Source organism: Bos grunniens, chromosome 8 (genome assembly GCF_055505025.1).
Source record: "Bos grunniens cultivar Pamir isolate PY7600 chromosome 8, Bosgru_T2T1.0, whole genome shotgun sequence".
NCBI classification, from domain to species: Eukaryota; Metazoa; Chordata; class Mammalia; order Artiodactyla; family Bovidae; genus Bos; species Bos grunniens.
In genome coordinates this window covers 25,512,136-25,532,500 of record NC_141172.1, presented here as the reverse complement: position 1 = coordinate 25,532,500, position 20,365 = coordinate 25,512,136, and the positions used below count along the sequence as shown (strand labels likewise).

At 35.9% G+C, this 20,365-nt stretch overlaps 1 protein-coding gene across 24 annotated transcripts in view; it reads left to right on the top strand.

Moving 5' to 3' along the window:
- Window positions 1-20,365, top strand: part of CNTLN (centlein) — a 363,772-nt gene that overhangs the window by 306,251 nt on the left and 37,156 nt on the right. For all 24 annotated transcript variants that reach the window (XM_086415000.1, XM_086414981.1, XM_086414999.1 and 21 more), the window contains 2 exons: window positions 10,873-11,064; window positions 18,752-18,849. In XM_086415000.1, the coding sequence (XP_086271126.1) occupies window positions 10,873-11,064; window positions 18,752-18,849 (290 nt within the window). The remainder of the gene's footprint in view (window positions 1-10,872; window positions 11,065-18,751; window positions 18,850-20,365) is intronic.

Here is a 20,365-nt window from a genome sequence, read left to right as displayed (position 1 = left end):
AATGAGCGATGTTGTAACTAAGTGTATTTTTCATAAGAAAATTTTGTTACATAAATCCACCTGAGATCTTTGTTTTTTGTTTTTGTTTTTTTTTGGTTGGTAGTTTTTAATGTTTAATTCTTTTTATTGAAGTTCTCAAGTATCATAACAAAGGAAAATCCATGTTTTAAGTTAAAACACTTGTTACTAACTTGAAAGAGTTATTAATCTGAACTATTTATCTTTCTAGATAAGTACTTGTATGGAAAATATTTTGCTAGTGACCTAGAAACTCATGTAGTGTTCTTTGTAACTCATATAATGTTTTAATTAAGTGACTGTACTTTTAGTTTTATACATGAATGACACGCAGAATTTTGTTTCTTTCAGTTTTATTATTTACAAAAGAAAGATACTCCCAATGAAAGAATATTAAGACTATCCACAGGAGGGAGAAATATCATAAGATTGTGGTGACTTTCTAAGACAGTCTGGCCCATAAAATTTATATGGATATTTTGTAACTAGAATTTTCTCTTCAGTATCTTTTGCTTTAGTTCTGGTAATGAAAATCTTGTTATAATTTCTTAAGATCATAATATAGGATTTTAAAATTGCTGCCTATACTTAAGTGTGAGCCAGAAAAATCTGATTGTGATATATAAATGAACTTACGTATTCAATGTGAAATAATTTCATTCAATATTCTCAGTCCTATGCAAAATTCAAGATTAACCATTTTGGTGAAGTAATTGGAAACAGACCATTCCCATTTAATAATTGCTTACCCTACTTGGACCATCCAGGCATTCGAGTTTTGAAAGAAGAAAAAAAAAAAAATAGAGAGACTCCACTATTATTATAAATGGGAACTAACCCTCACTTACTCTAGTTATTTATTGACCTTTTCTAACATCTGATGTCTCACCTTTGTCCTAGCATGGACTGGAAGGAATCCTTCTGCCACCAACTATTTTCTTCACATGCTTCCCAGAATTCCTGCTCCTGTGACCCTGACATTCACCCTCATGAATGGCCTGGGTTTTCTAGCATTTCCATGTGTCTGCTTTTCAGATCCTAGTACCCCAACCAAAATGATTTTCAAATGTTTAAATGCTACATTATTTTAAGTTTCTAATCCAGTGGTGAAAAATATATGTGGAGAACCAAATAATGTTTTTCAATGCTGTAGGGTTGTTACTATCCAGACCAAAAAAAAAAAAAAAAGTCAGAATCAGCCGAAAAAAAGAAATGAAGAGCTGTACCATATCCTATTCCTTTACTCTACTGCTGTTGCTGCTGCTGCTAAGTCGCTTCAGTCGTGTCCAACTCTGTGCGACTCCATAGACGGCAGCCCACCAGGCTCCCCTGTACCTGGGATTCTCCAGGCAAGAACACTGGAGTGGGTTGCCATTTCCTTCTCTAATGCATGAAAGTGAAAAGTGAAAGTGAAGTCACTCAGTCGTGTCCGACTTCTCGATCCCATGGACTGCACCTCAACTAGTTAAATACTCAAAATGCATTATCTTTACACAGCTAGTATCATGTTGAATATTTTATTCTTTGGAGACAGCAAGATAAGAGTATCTAAAAATATATTGTTTTGGGGACTGATTAGGGACATGATTCTTTCTGATTTGATTTTTTTCTAAAACCCTTTTTCTCTTTTTACTTTAGCTATATTATATTTTCCATGGGCCCTGTTTTATATTTTTTCTGATAATTCATTCTTGAACTTTAAAATGTTTACTGAGGCTCCCTGTTGGAGAAGAGACTCGCCATCTCATCAACTGCCCAGAGTTTACTCAGCAGTGGTCTGGCAGATGCCTTCTCTAGAGTAAAAGTTGGAAAGCAGGATGGTTGTAGATCTAGCTATGGCCTTTAATGTTATACCTATCTTCCAGGAAACATTTGACAAAACAAATCAAGAGATATACATGGAAGGAAACTGGCTGTAACTCACATTTACCAGACAGGATTTGAAGACGGCAGCAGCTCCCTTAGCTCCCCGATTTGTTTCTCCATATTACTTACTATGTTGTATTGTGATATATTTCTCAGTTATAGACTGATAACTATCTAAAGGCAAGGAGTATAACTTTTTTTATTTATTATCGAAAACACAGAGCTGATAACAGTGCCTACTACATAACATGTATAAGAAGAATGAATCATAGATATTTAATCAGGTCCTCAATCTAGATGTTATCTAGCAAAATCTTCCAGAAAATAGCAAGTTGGGGCCCCAAATAAAAGGCATGAATGAACTCCCATATAAGAGAATAAAGGAGAGTATATCCAGAGAGCCTTATCTACCCTGTTCATGGGATTACTGTTGAGAGCAGCAAAAGAAAACAAGCCACTTTTTGCTTGGCAGTTAAGCTACAAAATGCAGATCTAGAATAGGCAGTTTATATTTATGTCTGAGAAAGTGGAACAATTTTTGGAGCAATTAAAAACATAAACACAAAATTGTAGATGAGGAAAAGAAAAAACAGAGTGAGGGGATTATATAAACTATCAATATACATTGTAGGTTCAGGACACTTGCTTAAGGGAAGGCAGGGTGGCAATAAGGGAAAAAGGAATCAGTGCAAGAAAAGAGCTGCTTTAAAAAAAAAATAGGATTCATACTAATTTTCCATGCTATGTAACAAATTACCATGAATTTAGCAGCTTAGAAACAGTATACACTCAGTTGCCATGGTCAGCAACCTGGCACAGGTTAGTTGATCATCTGCTCAGAGTATCACAAGGCTGATTCATTGTGTCAGCCAGGCTGCTTTTCTTTCTGGAGTTCAGGATTTTCTTCCAAGCTTCTGTGTTAGTTGGAAAATTTTAGGTCCTTCTGGTTGTAGGACTGAAGTCACTATTTTCTTGATTGAGGACCCGTTTCATCACCTGCCTCCTTCTTTAGGTCCTTACCTTATAGACCCCTCTGTAGTCCTCTCACAGAGAAGGCAATGGCACCCCACTCCAGTACTCTTGCCTGGAAAATCCCATGGACAGAGGAGCCTAGTAGGCTGCAGTCCATGGGGTCACTAAGAGTCGGACACAACTGCGCGATTTCACTTTCACTTTTCACTTTCATGCATTGGAGAAGGAACTGGCAACCCACTTCAGTGTTCTTGCCTGGAGAATCCCAGGGATGGGGGAGCCTGGTGAGCTGCCATCTATGGGGTCGCACAGAGTGGGACACGACTGAAGTGACGCAACAGCAGCAGCAGCAGTAGTCCTCTCAAAACGTGGTGACTTACTTCTTCAAGGCCATCAGGAGATTCTCTCTGACCTCTTTTAAAAGGGCTCACCTGGTTATTCAGGACCAGTCAGGATAATCTTGCTTTTGATTAACTCAAAGTCATGTGACTAGGGACCATGATTTACATCTACAGAAACCTTTTGCATATAACATAATGCAAATAGTGTAATCCTGGAAGTGATAGTCTCTCATATTCACAGGTGCAACTCACAAAAATAGGAGTGGGCCATTTGGGGGTCATCCAAGAATTCTCTCAGGATTCTACCACAGTGCTCATTACTGAATAATGAATTCTCTAATACATTCATGTTTCTTCTCACAGTTGCTTAGAGAATTCTTTCCTTTTTAAAGACTTATGCATCTTCAGTTTTACATTTAAATAAATAACTAATAACTAGCATCTCATTTTGAACTTTTATAGTATCAAGTTCTACTTTATAACCTTTGGTTAATATACTTGACTACACATAAATCAGTAAAAATCTCAGTATTATTGTCATTGATGTCAACTTTTAAATTGATACAAACTTTTAAAAAACTGTAGAGGAATTGCACTGCTGAAGAGATAAAAAGTCAGAATAACGCATCTGCTTTCAATTGGCTCCTATCCTAGTAAAGAATCTTAAATTAGGAAAAAATAACATTTCAGTTCAGTTCTGTTCAGTCGCTCACTTGTGTCCAACTCTTTGTGACCCCATAGACTGCAGCACGCCAGGCTTCCCTGTCCATCACCAACCAACTCAAATTCATGTCCATTGAGTCAGTGATACCATCCAACCATCTCATCCTCTGTCGTCCCCTTCTCCTCCTGCCCCCAATCCCTCCCAGCATCAGGGTCTTTTCCAATGAGTCAACTCTTCTTCACATCAGGTGGCCAAAGAATTGGAGTTTCAGTTTCAACACTAGTCCTTCCAATGAACACTCAGGACTGATCTCCTCTCGGATGGACTGGGTGGATCTCCTTTCAGTCCAAGGGACTCTCAAGAGTCTTCTCCAACATCACAGTTCAAAAGCATCAATTCTTCGGTGCTCAGGTTTCTTTATAGTCCAACTCTCACATCCATACATGACTACTGGAAAAACCATAGCTTTGTTGGACTTTTGTTGGCAAAGTAATGTCTCTGCTTTTTAGTATGCTGTCTATGTTGGTCATAACTTTCCTTCCAAGGAGTAAATGTCTTTTAATTAAGACAAAAAAAAAAAAAGGTTTCTTCTGTGAGAGGAATTATACAATTATTTGATATGTGTATATGTTTCTTTATGTACATGTATATAGCAAACTGTTATTAACTCAGGTTCTCAGCCTTTAGGACACTTAGACTGTGCAACAGTGTTTTCCACAAGATAATAGTGCTAACAATAAAACTATAAACGTAAAATTTACCAAGTGAGCAAAAACAAGACCGGAAGCTGACTGTGGCTCAGATCATGAACTTGTTATTGCAAAATTCAGACTTAAATTGAAGAAAGTAGGGAAAACCACTAGACCGTTCAGGTATGACCTAAATCAAATCCCTTGCGATTACACAGTGGAAGTGACAGATTCAAGGGATTAGATCTGATAGAACAGTGGATGGAGGTTCGTGACATTGTACAGGAAGCAGTGCTAAAAGCATCCCCAAGACAAAGAAATGCAAGAAGGCAAAATGGCTGTCTGAGGAGGCCTTACAAACAGCTAAGAAAAGAAGAGAAGCTAAAGGCAAAGGAGAAAAGGAAAGATACACCCATTTGAATGCAGAGTTCCAAAGAATAGCAAGGAGAGATAAGGAAGCCTTCTCTAGTGATCAATGCAAAGAAATAGAAAAAAACAATAGAATGGGAGAGACTAGAGATTTTTTTCAAGAAAATCAGAGATACCAAGGAAACATTTCATGCAAAGATGGACACAATAAAGGACAGAAATGGTATGGACCTAACAGACGCAGAAGATATTAAGAAGAGGTGCCAAGAATACACAGAAGAACTATTCAAAAAAGATCTTCATGACCCAGATAACCACAATGGTGTGATCACTCACCTAGAGCCAGACATCCTGGAATGTGAAGTCAAGTGGGCCTTAGGAAGCATCACTATGAACAAAGCTAGTGGAGGTGATGGAATTCCAGTTGAGCTATTTCAAATCCTGAAAGATAATGCTGTGAAAGTGCTACACTCAATATGCCAGCAAATTTGGAAAACTCAGCAGTGGCCACAAGACTGGAAAAGGTCAGTTTTCATTCCAATGCCAAAGAATGTTCAAATTATCTCACAACTGCACTCATCTCACACACTAGTAAAATGATGCTCAAAATTCTCCAAGCCAGGCATCCACAGTACATGAACCATGAACTTCAAGATGTTCAAGCTGGATTTAGAAAAGGCAGAGGAACCAGAGATCAAATTGCCAACATCCACTGGATCATGGAAAAAGCAAGAGAGTCCCAGAAAAACATCTACTGCTTTATTGACTATGCCAAAGCCTTTGACTGTGTGGATCACAATAAACGGTGGAAAATTCTGAAAGAGATGGGAATACCAGACCACCTGATCTGCCTCTTGAGAAATTTGTATGCAGGTCAAGAAGCAACAGTTAGAACTGGACATGGAACCACAGACTGGTTCTGAATCAGGAAAGGAGTACATCAAGGCTGTATATCGTCACCCTGTTTATTTAACTTATAAGCAGAGTACATCATGTGAGATGCAGGGCTGGATGAATCACAAGCTGGAATCAAGATTGTGGGGAGAAATATCAATAACCTCAGATATGCAGATGACATGACCCTTATAGCAGAAAGCAAAGAAGAACTAAAAAGCCTCTTTATAAAAGTAAAAGAGGAGAATGAAGAAGTTGGCTTAAAGCTCAACATTCAGAAACCTAAGAACATGGCATCCGGTCCCATCACATCATGGCAAATAGTTGGGGAAACAATGGAAACTTGAAAGACTGTTTTTGGGGGGTTCCAGAATCACTGCAGATGGTGACTGCAGCCATGAAATTAAAAGATGTTTGCTCCTTGAAAGAAAAGCTATGACCAACCTAGACAGCATATTAAAAAGCAGAGACATTACTTTGCCAACAAAAGTCCATCTAGTCAAAGCTATGGTTTTTCCATTAGTCAGGTATGGTGTAAGAATTGGACTATAAAGGAAGCTGAGTGCCAAAGAATTGATGCTTTTGAACTGTGGTGTTGGAGAAGACTCTTGAGAGTCCCTTGGACTGCAAAGAGATCCAATCAGTCCATCCTAAAGGAAATTAGTCCTGAATATTCATTGGAAGCATTGATGCTGAAGCTGAAACTCCAATACTTTGGCCACCTGATGCGAAGAAATGAGTTATTAGAAAAGATCTGATGCTGCGAAAGATTGAAGGTGGGAGGAGAAGGGGACGACATAGGATGAAATGGTTGGATGGCATCACCGACTTGATGGACTTGAGTTTGAGTAAGCTCCAGGAGTTGGTGATAGACAGGGAAGCCTGCCATGCTGCAGTCCATGAGGTTGCAAAGAGTCGGACATGACAGAGCGACTGAACTGAACTGATCATAGATTAAAAAAAATAAAATCTGCCCTCAAAATTACTTTTACTAGGTAAGCAAGCATCATCTGTTTTTAAGTAGGGAAACAAAATCAAGTTCTTGCTCAGTGTCACTCAGTAAGTGTCACCAATGTCACGGGTAAGCAGTATATCCCAAAGTAGAATCCATGAGTTATAACTCTTCCATGGTTTTAGTATTATTTATGATTTCAATGTGATATGACTTAATTATTTTAAAATCTTGATTTGAGGTGGAAAGGTAAAAATATAGAAATAGGAATCATGCTTCTGATAAAAAGAGAAAAATAGTGATTTTAAGAGTTATTTTAATTTATTGGTAGATTTTACAGCACAATCACTTTCTAACAAGGTCACCACAAATGTCTCACATTCCAAACCAAGTATAAATAAAAGAAAGTTATTCTTTATGCTTCTCGACTATAAAATTTCTCAAATAAGGAACAGAATTCTTAAACTGAGAATAGTCATTATTACTTTTCCAAAATGCTAGTGGATAAGCAAAGGATTCCAACCTGATAGAATATATGATTTGTGTATTTCCTCTCTTTGAACAGGTGCTGTGTATCATTTCTAGGCATATATAATTAATATTGAAAATATGTTCTAAAGATTTTAGATTTAAAATAGTTTATTGAAAGCAAGATTTATATTTTAATAACAGGTCATTTGTTTTATTGTCTCCATAATTTCAGTGTTTCTTTGTTTACTATATTTTTATACCATTAAATTGAAGTTAAAACATACATATACATATCTTTTAAAAAAATATATTTATTCCCTTAGTCTTTGCTCAACAAAGGATTTATTTATGAAGTCAGGATTTGCCACTGTGGAAAGAATGTATCTAATTGCATACAAGTTTAACAAATAAGAGAAGCCACCAGGAAGAAAATTGATTCATCAAAATTTAGTCTTCTGTGTTGCTTGAAATTCCACCTGGGATTGTAGCCATGAGTTATTATTACCAAATGAAACTCAAAAATTCTAATTTAGATGCAAAGCATTAACTTTAGGATTGATAAATGTTCTGTTGCATACTATTTAAGTAAAAGTGTGGCTCAACAGTAAAGAATCCGCCTGCCAGTGCAGGAGATGCAGGTTCTATCCCTGGGTGGCAAAGATCCCCTGGAGAAGGAAATGGCAACCCACTCCAGTATTCTTGTTTGGAGAATCTCATGGACAGAGGAGCCTAGTGGGCTACAGTCCAGGGCATCACAGAGTCAGACATGATTGAGCAACTTGGCAGCCAGTATTCTTGCCTGGAGAATTCCATGGATAAAGGAACCTGGCAGGCTATAATATAGTCCATGGGGTCGCAAAGAGTTGGACACGACTTAGTGACTAAACAACAGCAAAGAATATTACATTGCTAATAAAAATGTATTTTAATTTATATAGTAATAAAATAATAGTATTGTATGGCACATGGAACTCTGCTCAGTATTATGTAGCAGCCTGGATGGGAGTGGGGCTTGGATACACATACATGTATGGCTGAGTCCCTTCCCTGTTCACCTGAAGCTGTCACAGCATTGTTAATCCGCTATACCCCAGTACAAAATAAAACATTCAGAAGAAAAAAGTAGAAAGATTATAAATAAAAGATGAAATCAGTATGTGCCTTTATACTACCATCTGTGTTACAAAAAAGTAGGCTTGAATTTTTGAAGTCTTTCTTCTGGTTCTTAGTATATAGAAGGCATAGCTTTTAGATACCATGTTGGGGTTGGGGGTGGATACATAGGTGAACCAACGCATAGTCCTCTCTCAAGGCTTTACTCGGGTTCATGGTTGGGGAACAGGCACATGCTTTTGAGCTAAGAAAATGAAGAAGCTACTTGGTTGAAAAAAAAGGAAGAAAACTACAGAGAAGACTTCAGAAAGGAGGAAATACTTTACACATGAGAGAGATTTCAGCAGAGGAAATACCATGTGTCGAGTCATAGAAGTAGAAATGGCTGAAAGGTTTGGGGAAGAGCAGGTAAGTTTGACTGCAAGTGATATCTGACTGAAACACAAATTGAAGCTAAATCTGACAGAGCTTTATAATAACCACAAATATCTGAGCTTTAGTCTTTTGGGCTGAGGAACCTCTGAAGAGTTTTGAATAAGAGAATCACAGGTCAGTGTTGTTTTGGGAAGTTGCATAAAAGATGGTTTGAACGTAGAGAAAGGTTGCCTGTAAGGCTACTGCAGCGGTCTTAGTGGGATAATAAGTCTTCATTATTAAGAAAGTTGCAGAAGGAAATGAGTATGAGAAACATTACATCATTTATAGAACCTGACAATTGATTGGACACAGAGCATTAATGAACATGATAACCAGGAAGATTTTCAGATTTAGGGAAATGATGAGTTTGCTTTTAGATGTTAAGTAGTTGTTATCTTTGGGACAATCAAGGAGTAAATATTTCCTGAAAATCTAAAAAAACAACCTTTTAGATCATAGGTTGAAATAGAGCCAAAGAAACAAGTTTTTATCATCAAAACATACTTTTTACTTCACAAACACATAGTTTAATCTCAAATACATCAAGCCCTAGTTCTGAATTCATGATCTGAAATATTCATATTTTACGGTATACACAGGAACACACACATACATATGAAATTATAGATTTATTGGTATTCTTTTAGAGATTGTGTTTAAACATAGTGTTAATGTTTAAATAACTTACGTCCCATATATATATGACTGTATGTGTTAGCAGATCTTTTACTGTTTTAATTAGAATTCTTAACAAAGAAAGATTTTTTTCCCCCCTCTGAGAGATTTAAGCAATTTTGTCTAATTGTTCCTTATGTTAAACTACCATATTATAAGCTTCTTTGGAATAATAAAATAGTAGTGCAGTTATCCTTTTAAGGATCTCTAGGTTGTTATGCCATTACAGCTTGGTGGCATTCTGCTGACTACAGATTGGTGAATGAGAGGGGATAACATTAAGATGGTTTCTTTTACACTGTTTCATAAAAGCATTACCAGTATGTCATTTAGTAAAATGTTTATGTTATTAAAAATTCAAATGTAAGGAGTTCAATATAAACTACCTCAACATTACAAAGAGGATTGTCAACTATCAATCAAGTGCATGAAACTGAGTGAATTCATTTGTATGCTATTTATTTGAACTAAATCTCTAATAAGCCTCTTCCACTAATTGGACTTAACATTTATGTTGCTAAATGAGAAGCATTTTGGCTGCTATATAGGGTGGTAAGACTTACCCAATGGAATAAACAACTAACATCTGTTATCCTGTCCTGCTCCAGCTTGGCTTTTACCAGTTAAGGATATCAGCCCTGAAGACAAGGTTATCAAATATGTGAATCTCTGGCACACCCACATTTATATGAAGGCAAAGGAATAGCACATCATGGGTAAAGACCTGCTAACCAAAAGATACTCAGTACAGCTAGTCTTATTTTCTTTTAACCTTTAAAAGCCTTACAACCTTAAGCAAAAACTAGTGAAAATTAAAATTTTTGTAAAATAACTTCTTATAATTAGTATCACTTTTTTGGTTAGGATTTTCCTACCTGTACAAATTGATGCTGATAGTTGTTCAGTTCAGTCGCTCAGCCATGTCTGACTCTTTGCGACCCCATGAACCGCAGCACGCCAGTCCTTCCTGTCCATCACCAACTCCCGGGGTTTACCCAAACTCACATCCATTGAGTCAGTGATACCATCTAACCATCTCATCCTCTGTCGTCCCCTTCACCTCCTGCCCTCAATCTTTGCCAACATCAAGGTCTTTTCAAATGAGTCAGCTCTTTGCAACAGGTGCCCAAAGAATTGGAGTTTCAGTTTCAACATCAGTCCTTCCAATGAACACCCAGGACTGATTTCCTTTAGGATGGACTGGTTGGATCTCCTTGCAGTCCAAAGGACTCTCAAGAGTCTTCTCTAACACCACAGTTGAAAAGCATCAATAATTCTGTACTCAGCTTTCTTTATAGTCCAACTCTCACATCCATACCTGACTACTGGAAAAACCATAGCTGTGACTAGATGGACCTTTGTTGACATGATAGTTGTTAGGTTAACTGTAATTGCTTTTATAACAAATTTATACTTATTTTCTTTAAAAAGAAGCTACATACGGATTTGGCTGAGCTTCAAAAAGAAAAAGAAGATTTACTAAAGAGAGTAGAATCTTCATCTGAAATCACATGTTTGACTGAAGAAGTTGCCCAGGTAACAGTTCCACGGATACAGATTACATCACTTGGCCCTTCAAGGAGCATGGATTTGGAAATGAAGCAATTGCAGTGTAAACTAAAGGTGATTATAAATTTTATTAAAGATGAAAACATGTGTTGAGTTATTTAAAGATATGTTTAAAGATACCCTTAAAGAATATTTTAAGAATATCACTAAAAAATCCTTAAAGATATGTTTCTGTCAATTTTAATTTAACTTTACTAATAAAGGTAATTTATGGTATAAATAATCCTTAGATTATTCATACTACACTTAACCTCATCTTTCTTTTTAGCATGATAGATTCTTATCTGGTAATTCATTATACTCTGAAAAAAATGACAAGGCACTATGAGATCCTAACTTAGGAGATGATGGAAACTGGCCATTGCCATTTATTCCACTATTCAATTCCGCTCTGCCTGCTACTGAACAGAATTATTTTCAAATATGTAATGTATCAACATAAATAGATTTTCTTTCCTGTACATATTTGCTACTATTTTAATTTGGTGGTTCTTTGTTGGAGATGGGGAACTAGAGGAAGAGAGAGGAGGCACAGAGCAAAGGTGAGTTGGTTTAATAGATTTCAGCAAGTTAAACCTGAGAGTGAGAATAAAATGCAGTGCTCCTTTTGTTTATAAAGAATTATGTCTTAAGTCCAGGTGGAACTGTCACCAACGTAAAAGTAAGATTGGCCTTATGCTAAAGAGAAATGTCTTGTAAGCAAGAGGGTTTGTGAGTTTTAATTGGAAAGTTTACTTTCATGCTTCTTAAAACATGGTCATTTATTCCTCACATATTAATTATTTTCTTCAGTGGATTGCTCGCTGGAAGCTAAATGTATGTGGGACCATAGCTATAATGAGAGTTACTAGAAAGAAAATTCTGGTTGATGCTTGGGGCTAGTGCACTGGGACGACCCAGAGGGATGGTATGGGGAGGGAGGAGGGAGGAGGGTTCAGGATGGGGAACACATGTATACCTGTGGCGGATTCATTTTGATATTTGGCAAAACTAATACAATTATGTAAAGTTTAAAAATAAAATAAAATTTAAAAAAAGAAAATGCACAGAATATAACAGTAATAACCATGACTGTTATGAGAGTATGAGGGTATAGAATTGTCCAATAGACTCTGTTGCTTTCAGTCCAAAATATTATATGTGTTCTCTCTAATAATAACATCTTTAAATGAAGGATTACTAGTAGGATAAACTAGGATAAAGTTTAAAATAAGTTCATGTACTATTGCTTGAAAATATTTTGCTTTATTATTAATAATCAGATAAAACCATTGATATTAATTTAGATGCTTATTAAAAGTCATTTTTCAGAGAGGTCTTGTGTACAGAACTTGCCTTAACAACTACATTTTATAAGTTTTAACTACCTTACATAATAGAAATGAGAAAAAATAGTTGTGTAAGTTTGGGTCTGTATATCTTCTCTTAAAATGTGTTTCTGACTGAATAAAATGGAGTAAAATGTATACATTGAACATTGCAGTGTTTAGATTTTATATGGAGGATAAAATCCATTGACGTCTTTGATCTTATCTACCACAGAGACTTTTATTCACAGTTTGTGATTCTTCTTATATTTGTCTTATGTGCCTAATAGTTTTGTTTTCACCAAGATAAAATAGAATGTTAAATCCAGTAATGTCTAATCTGATGTCTAAATTTTTTAAATTGTCAGTAATTTTAAGTTGATTTTTATTTTACTTATTTGATTTTGCTTACTTTTAATACTTTGTAACAAATTTTGGTAATAGGCTTATATGGATATCTGTAAGCTTCTTGGAGCATGTCCCATGGTGTAAGTTTTTACCCTGTCTTAAAGGTGATACTAATATGAATGCCTAAAGCAATTTAGATCATGCTTGATGTAAGCTTGAAGTGACATTGTCCATATCTAACTTGGAGTCCTGAAACACTGACCAAGCTACATAGGGACAAAAAGGATAAATTTTTATTTTTGTCTTATTTCATGTTTTAATATGGAAATATTCTGGAAGACTAGGTACTTTTAAGTACCTAGTCATCTAGGTACTACAATTTATGTTTGATATTGTGTTGGTTTGCTAGGATTGCCATAACAAAATACCATCGAGTGGCTGGCTTGAATAATAGTTTTTTTTTTTTTTTCCCATAGTTCTGGAGTCTAGAAACCTAAGCTTAAAATAGTGGCAAGCTTGATTTCCTCTAAGGCCTCTTTCCTTGTCTTGTGGACGGCCACCTTCTTCCTGTGCCCTCACACTGCCATCTCTCAGGCTGTGTGGCCTGTTTTAATTCTTCTCTTATAAGGAAACCAGTCTTATTAGATATGCCTTCCCATGTGACCTCATTTTACCTAATTCAGTTCCATTCAGTCGCTCAGTCGTGCCCAACTCTTTGCGACCCCATGAATGACAGCACGCCAGGCCTCCCTGTCCATCACCAACTCCCAGAGTTTACTCAAACTCATGTCCATTGAGTCAGTGATGCCATCCAACCATCTCATCCTCTGTCGTCCCCTTCTCCTCCTGCCCACAATCCCTCCCAGCATCAGGGTCTTTTCCAATGAGTCAACTCTTCGCATGAGGTGGCCAAAGTATTGGAGTTTCAGCTTCAGCATCAGTCCTTCCAAAGAACACCCAGGACTGATCTCCTTCAGAATGGATTGGTTGGATCTCCTTGCAGTCCAAGGGACTCTCAAGAGTCTTCTCCAACACCACAGTTCAAAAGCATCAATTCTTCGGTGCTCAGCTTTCTTCACAGTTCAACTCTCACATCCATACATGACCACTGGAAACACCATAGCCTTGACTAGATGGACCTTTGTTGGCAAAGTAATGTCTCTGCTTTTGAACATGCTAACTAGGTTGGTCATAACTTTCCTTCCAAGGAGTAAGCGTCTTTTAATTTCATGGCTGCAATCACCATCTGCAGTGATTTTGGAGCCCCAAAAAATAAAGTCTGACACTGTTTCCCCATCTATTTCCCATGAAGTGATGGGACCAGATGCCATGATCTTCGTTTTCTGAATGTTGAGTTTTAAGCCAACTTTTTCACTCTCCTCTTTCACCTTCATCAAGAGGCTTTTTAGTTCCTCTTCACTTTCTGCCATAAGTGTGGTGTCATCTGCATATCTGAGGTTATTGATATTTCTCCCGGCAATCTTGATTCCAGCTTGTGCTTCTTCCAGCCCAGCATTTCTCATGATGTACTCTGCATATAAGTTAAATAAGCAGGGTGACAATATACAGCCTTGATGTACTCCTTTTCCTATTTAGAACCAGTCTGTTGTTCCATGTCCAGTTCTAACTGTTGCTTCCTGACCAGCATATAGGTTTCTCAAGAGGCAGGTCAGGTGGTCTGGTATTCCCATCTCTTTCAGAATTTTCCACAGTTTATTGTGATCCACACAGTCAAAGGCTTTGGCATAGTCAATAAAGCAGAAATAGATGTTTTTCTGGAACTCTCTTGTTTTTTCCATGATCCAGCAGATGTTGGCAATTTGGTCTCTGGTTCCTCTGCCTTTTCTAAAACCAGCTTGAACATCTGAAAGTTCATGTATTGCTGAAGCCTGGCTTGGAGAATTTTGAGTATTACTTTACTAGCGTGTGAGATGAGTGCAATTGTGCAGTAGTTTGAGCATTCTTTGGCATTGCCTTTCTTTGGTATTGGAATAAAAACTGACCTTTTCCAGTCCTGTGTATTGCTGAAGCCTGGCTTGGAGAATTTTGAGTATTACTTTACTAGCGTGTGAGATGAGTGCAATTGTGCAGTAGTTTGAGCATTCTTTGGCATTGCCTTTCTTTTGTATTGGAATAAAAACTGACCTTTTCCAGTCCTGTGGCCACTGCTGAATTTTCCAAATTTGCTCTCATATTGAGTGCAGCACTTTCATAGCATCATCTTTCAGGATTTGAAATAGCTCAACTGGAATTCCATCAGCCCATATAAGGTATCAAATTGCTAACATGATTTTCCAAGAAATAGAGTATTTTCTACTTAATGTTTTTCATGCCTATTTTTTTGAAATACCTGGTTAGATTTGACTCTTAAAGATCTACATCCATCCATTTTGTTTTATCCAATGAATTTAAACTTTTCTATGTAAATTCTTAAGTATACCTCTGAGATGTCCATGGTTCATTCAGAAATTAGAGGGCTCATGTGCGTTTTCTGTAGCTTCCTTTTTATGCACATTAGACACATTTTCTCAAGGAACTCAACTTTATATAGATAGATAATAAGATACGTACTGACATAAAACTGCCTTCCAGTAAATGATATATACATTGGTTATTTCTATTTTTTTTTTGTTTTTTTTTTGTTTTCCTTTTTTTAAATTTTTTTATTTTTTTATTTTTTTTTTCTTCTCTAATTTTATTTTATTTTTAAACTTTACATAATTGTATTAGTTTTGCCAAATATCAAAATGAATCCGCCACAGGTATACATGTGCTCCCCATCCCGAACCCTCCTCCCTCCTCCCTCCCCATACCATCCCTCTGGGCCGTCCCAGTGCACCAGCCCCAAGCATCCAGCATCATGCATCGAACCTGGACTGGCAACTCGTTTCCTACATGATATTTTACATGTTTCATTGCCATTCTCCCAAATCTTCCCACCCTCTCCCTCTCCCACAGAGTCCATAAGACTGTTCTATACATCAGTGTCTCTTTTGCTGTCTCGTACACCGGGTTATTGTTACCATCTTTCTAAATTCCATATATATGCGTTAGTGCAATCTGGATTGAATAGTACACTAATTTATATTTGTGATTTTTTTGACCACTTAATTGTTGAAAACATACTTTTTGATGTATACTGTGTTCTCTTCCAGCTTTCCAGTAAGTTAATATTGAAGAATAATAGTTTTTAAACTACTTTTACTTTATATATAATCTATTGTCAATCTAGTTGTAAGTCTTTTAAAAATGTTAACTCATTACTCGTTTCAAGCCTATGAGAGAAGTTCTATTATTATATCTATTTGATAGTTAAGAAAACTGAGTAAGTTAATTGTTCAAGGTCACAATTAGGCAGAGCTGAGATTAGAGCTCAATCAATAGGGCTCCAGAGTCCATGCTTTTATTCAGAAATTTTAAAAAGAATTTAATAAACTTAAACAGAAAAACTCTAACCAAGATAGATTACCATTATGACATCTTTGAAATATATCTTTTACTCCAGATTTTGTAGCTGCAGATAAATATTATGTTGTAGGAAATGGAAAAGGGTCAGGAGACCTAGGTTTCAATCATTTTTCATCCAGTAACTTCTGGGACCTGACTGAGGAAATAACTTAGCTTTTTCAGAGGTCTAGAACAGGGACAACTTTGTACCCACTTCAAAAGGATTTCTGAGGATTAAAATAGCTGTGAGGTTTAGAGAGTCTGACAAAAGTATCTGTAAGCTGGCATTGTTTTATTTATTATAATTCTAGAATCCCTCCATTATCCAGAAGTCAAAATTACTGCATTTTTCAGCCACAAAAAATAACAAGCATAAATTTTAAAACATAAAAGAATCAGTTATCTTAAAATCTACTTAGTTTATTCTGTTGAAAATATTTTCACTCTTCATTTACTACCTATTGTTTTTTATTTTAAATACAGCTGTAATGAGTTTATTTGTTTACCTTCTCAGCAGAAAACACCTCAAAGGCAGCAAATTAGAAGTATTCATACTAGGGGACAGGATGAATTTTTTTAGGCAGAAATATTGAGAGAAGTAAGAAATTATGATCAACAGATTGACAGATAAAGAAAATATAAAAATGCTAAGGTAAAAATACAAAATTAGAAAAACAGCAGCCTGGTACCATTCAGAGCAAGGCTGAGAAGCCATTTATATCATGATGTATTTTAAAGGCATCACTATATAATGATATAGTAGTAATAAATTAGACATAGTAATATACCAATTAATGTAGTGATAATATTTATAATATTATTATATTAAAATATCACTATTGCTTAATGTGGGGGCTTCCCTGGTGGCTCAGCTGGTAAAGATAATCTGCCTGAAATGTGGGAGACCTGGGTTCAATCCTTGGGTTGGAAAGATTCCTTGAAGAAGGGAATGGTCTACACACTCTAGTATTCTGGCCTGGAGAATTCCATGAACTGTATAGTTCATGGGGTCACAAAGAGTCAGACACAACTGAGCGACGTTCACTTTCACTTTAATTTGTTAATGTAATCTTGAATTATTATTTCTAAATGAATGAACAGTCATTCCAGAAAGAATTTAAGATTATTAAATTATTACTTTTATTATATTTATATTAGTTTAATACTTTTTAAATTTAACACATGAATAAATTTCTGTCAACACTATCTTAGGTAAAAATCCAAAATATCAAAACCACTAAATAATATCTTAGGGTACATGTTTTCCTGGAACTTGAGTCAAAATTGAAAACAAGGGATCCCTGGCACTCTAGTTACTACCTCTGGCCCCTAAGCTGTGCAAACAACAAATTCCACAATGCTGTTCTGCTTTGAAAAACTAATAATTATATATAAATACTTCCCGAGTTGCTTCGTGGTAAAGAATCCACCTGCCAATGCAGGAGACATGGGTTTGATCCCTGGGTCAGGAAGATCCCCTGGAGAAGAGAATAGCAGCACACCCCAGTATTCTTACCTGGGAAATCCCATGGACAGAGGAGCCTGGGTGGGCTGCAGTCCATGGAGTCACAAAGAGAGTTGGGCAGGACTTAGCAACTAAACAGCAACAATATAGGTTCAAGGAAGAAAGTATTTAGTATTCCTGAGATTCTCTATCAGTTATTTGTTATTGTCTAACAAATTATCCAAAATGTAGCAATTTAAAACAACAGCAATTTATGATCCAGTGGGTTCACTAGGTTTGGAGAAGGAAATGGCAACCCACTCCAGTATTCTTGCCTGGAGAACCCCAGGGACGGAGGAGCCTGGTGGGCTGCCGTCTCTGGGGTCGCACAGAGTCGGACATGACTGAAGTGACTTAGCAGCAGTAGCAGCAGCAGGGTTCACTAGGTAATTCTTTTGGGCTGTTTGCTGAGTTGCCTCACACACCTGCATTCTTCTAAACCAAGGATTTACCTGGGCTGGAAGTTCCAAGAGAGCCTCACTCACAGGCTGATGATTGGTCTGTTGGCTTCATCTGGGGTACTTCAGTATTCTTCCAAATGGCCTTTCCTCTGTATTTGTTGGTAGGCGATCCCAGAGCAGCATTACAAGAGGGCAAAGGTGCAAGCTACAACAATTTAAAGCCTGGATCTGATATTTGCACAATGTCATTTATGCCAGATATTTTCTGTCAAAGCAAATTACAGGCAGGATCAGATTAAGAAGGTTGGGAGATGGACTCCATTCCATCCTCTTGGTGGGAGGTGCAGCAAAGTATTTCTGACTGTATTTAGTCTGATTATTGGTAAATCCAGAATTAGTTTTAGGTGATCTTATTAAACCATAAAAATACTTAGTAATACACATTTAAATTCTGTAAAATCTATATTTCCTATAAATATATATTTGCAATATCTTTGCAATTATTATATGAGTGTGTTCTTCTATTATTTTGACATGTTATATAAAAATTTTCGTGTGCCCTGGTATTTCTATTAGAACATACAAAATGAACATTTTCAAGTGTTTAAATGTTCATTTTAATTGTAACCATAATTTTTGCATTTTTATTACTTCATGAGAATGACATTTATATTTATGCTGCCTTAGAACAAGATTGCAAGGTATATTTAAATTTATATGTATTTTTAATCTAGAATGCAACTAATGAACTCACTAAACAATCTTCAAACTTGAAGTCTCTGAAATTTGAACTCCTAGCAAAAGAAGAACACATAAAGGAAATGCATGAAAAGTAGGTGCTTTATATTTTTATCCATTGTATTTGGTGCCACCTAGTGGCAATTAACTTTGTTAACCACTTCACCCCAAGAAACAATACCAACATGTTAAAATTGTTTTCCTTTCTTAGTTTATGTTTGAAACTAAATAAGATGAAGGTTTAAAGAATATTATATATAGTATAGTTGATGGCAAGATAGTTACTACTTTTATTAATTAGAGTAAAAATGTTTAAAGTTAGATTTTCCTTCTTAGAGTCAACGTTTTAATTTTGAATAAATATCAGTTAATGGCCTAAACACCATGAACAGAAAACTTTAGAATGTAGGAATTATTTGACTAAAAATATGTACGTATATATATGTATATATATATATTGATTTATATTGGAGTTATTACCTAAGCTTGTAAAGCAAAGATGAAGAGTTTTGTTTGTATTTAAAACAACTGAAGAATTATGAAATATTATACTTTGTGTATTTATACTAAAAAAGGAGTTTAAAATGTTCTATCTCACAGAATCAAAATTGTTTACTTTCTGTATCTTTTATGGATATCTAGAGCTTAGAAGTGATGTGTTTTGAAAGAAGTCTAGTCATTCATAATTAGAGATCACTTACTTAAAAGTGACCTTAGTAGATAAGGAATTTCCCTGGTGGCTCAAATGGTAAAGCATCTTCCTGCAGTGTGGGACCCCGGTTCATTCCTTGGGTTGGGAAGATCCCTTGGAAAAGGAAATGGCAACCCACTCCAGTATTCTTGCTTGGAAAATCCCCATGGACAGAGGAGCCTGGTTGGGCTACAGTCCCTGGGGTCCCAAAGAGTCAGACATGACTGAGCAAATTCCTTTTCACTTTGACTTTAGTAGATAAAACTGTTAGATAAGAAAATTGTTTAATTTTTTTTAAGCAGAATGTCTTGAAGCTTGTTGATAGATTGAGTTAGTCTTTCTTACTGTTTACCATTGAGGACTTTAGACAACATTCTTTGAATCCTGTCTTCTTTACCTGCCAGCTCTGGATCTCAAGTTAATAGAATTAACTCATAAAGTTCTTAGAATTGAAATACATGTAAAGCACTTATAACAGTGACTGGTACATAGTAAACATTCATTAAATGCTAGTTATTGTTGTTCTAGTAATAGTGGTTATTACATTTATCATTTTATACTTAGCATTATCACCTTAAGCTAAACTGATATGTCAGTTCAATCACTGATATGTCTTTATATGATATAAGTCACTTCAGTGTCTTTATGATATTATCAAATTTTATACTTCTTTATTAAAGTATAGAATTCTTATCAGAAACAATCAGTGTTATGATTTTGATAATCTCTAAATATTACTTGTATTTTTCTTGGAAGCATGAGTGGAATATAAATATAATTTTAAGTTTTCAAAAAATTTTATTAAGCTTTCTCAGTTCTTTTTTTTAATGCATATGTTTATATAAAATACTGCATTTACCAAGTCACAGCTGGATTATAGATTTTAATATTTTACTCAAAATACTAACAGCAATATTTT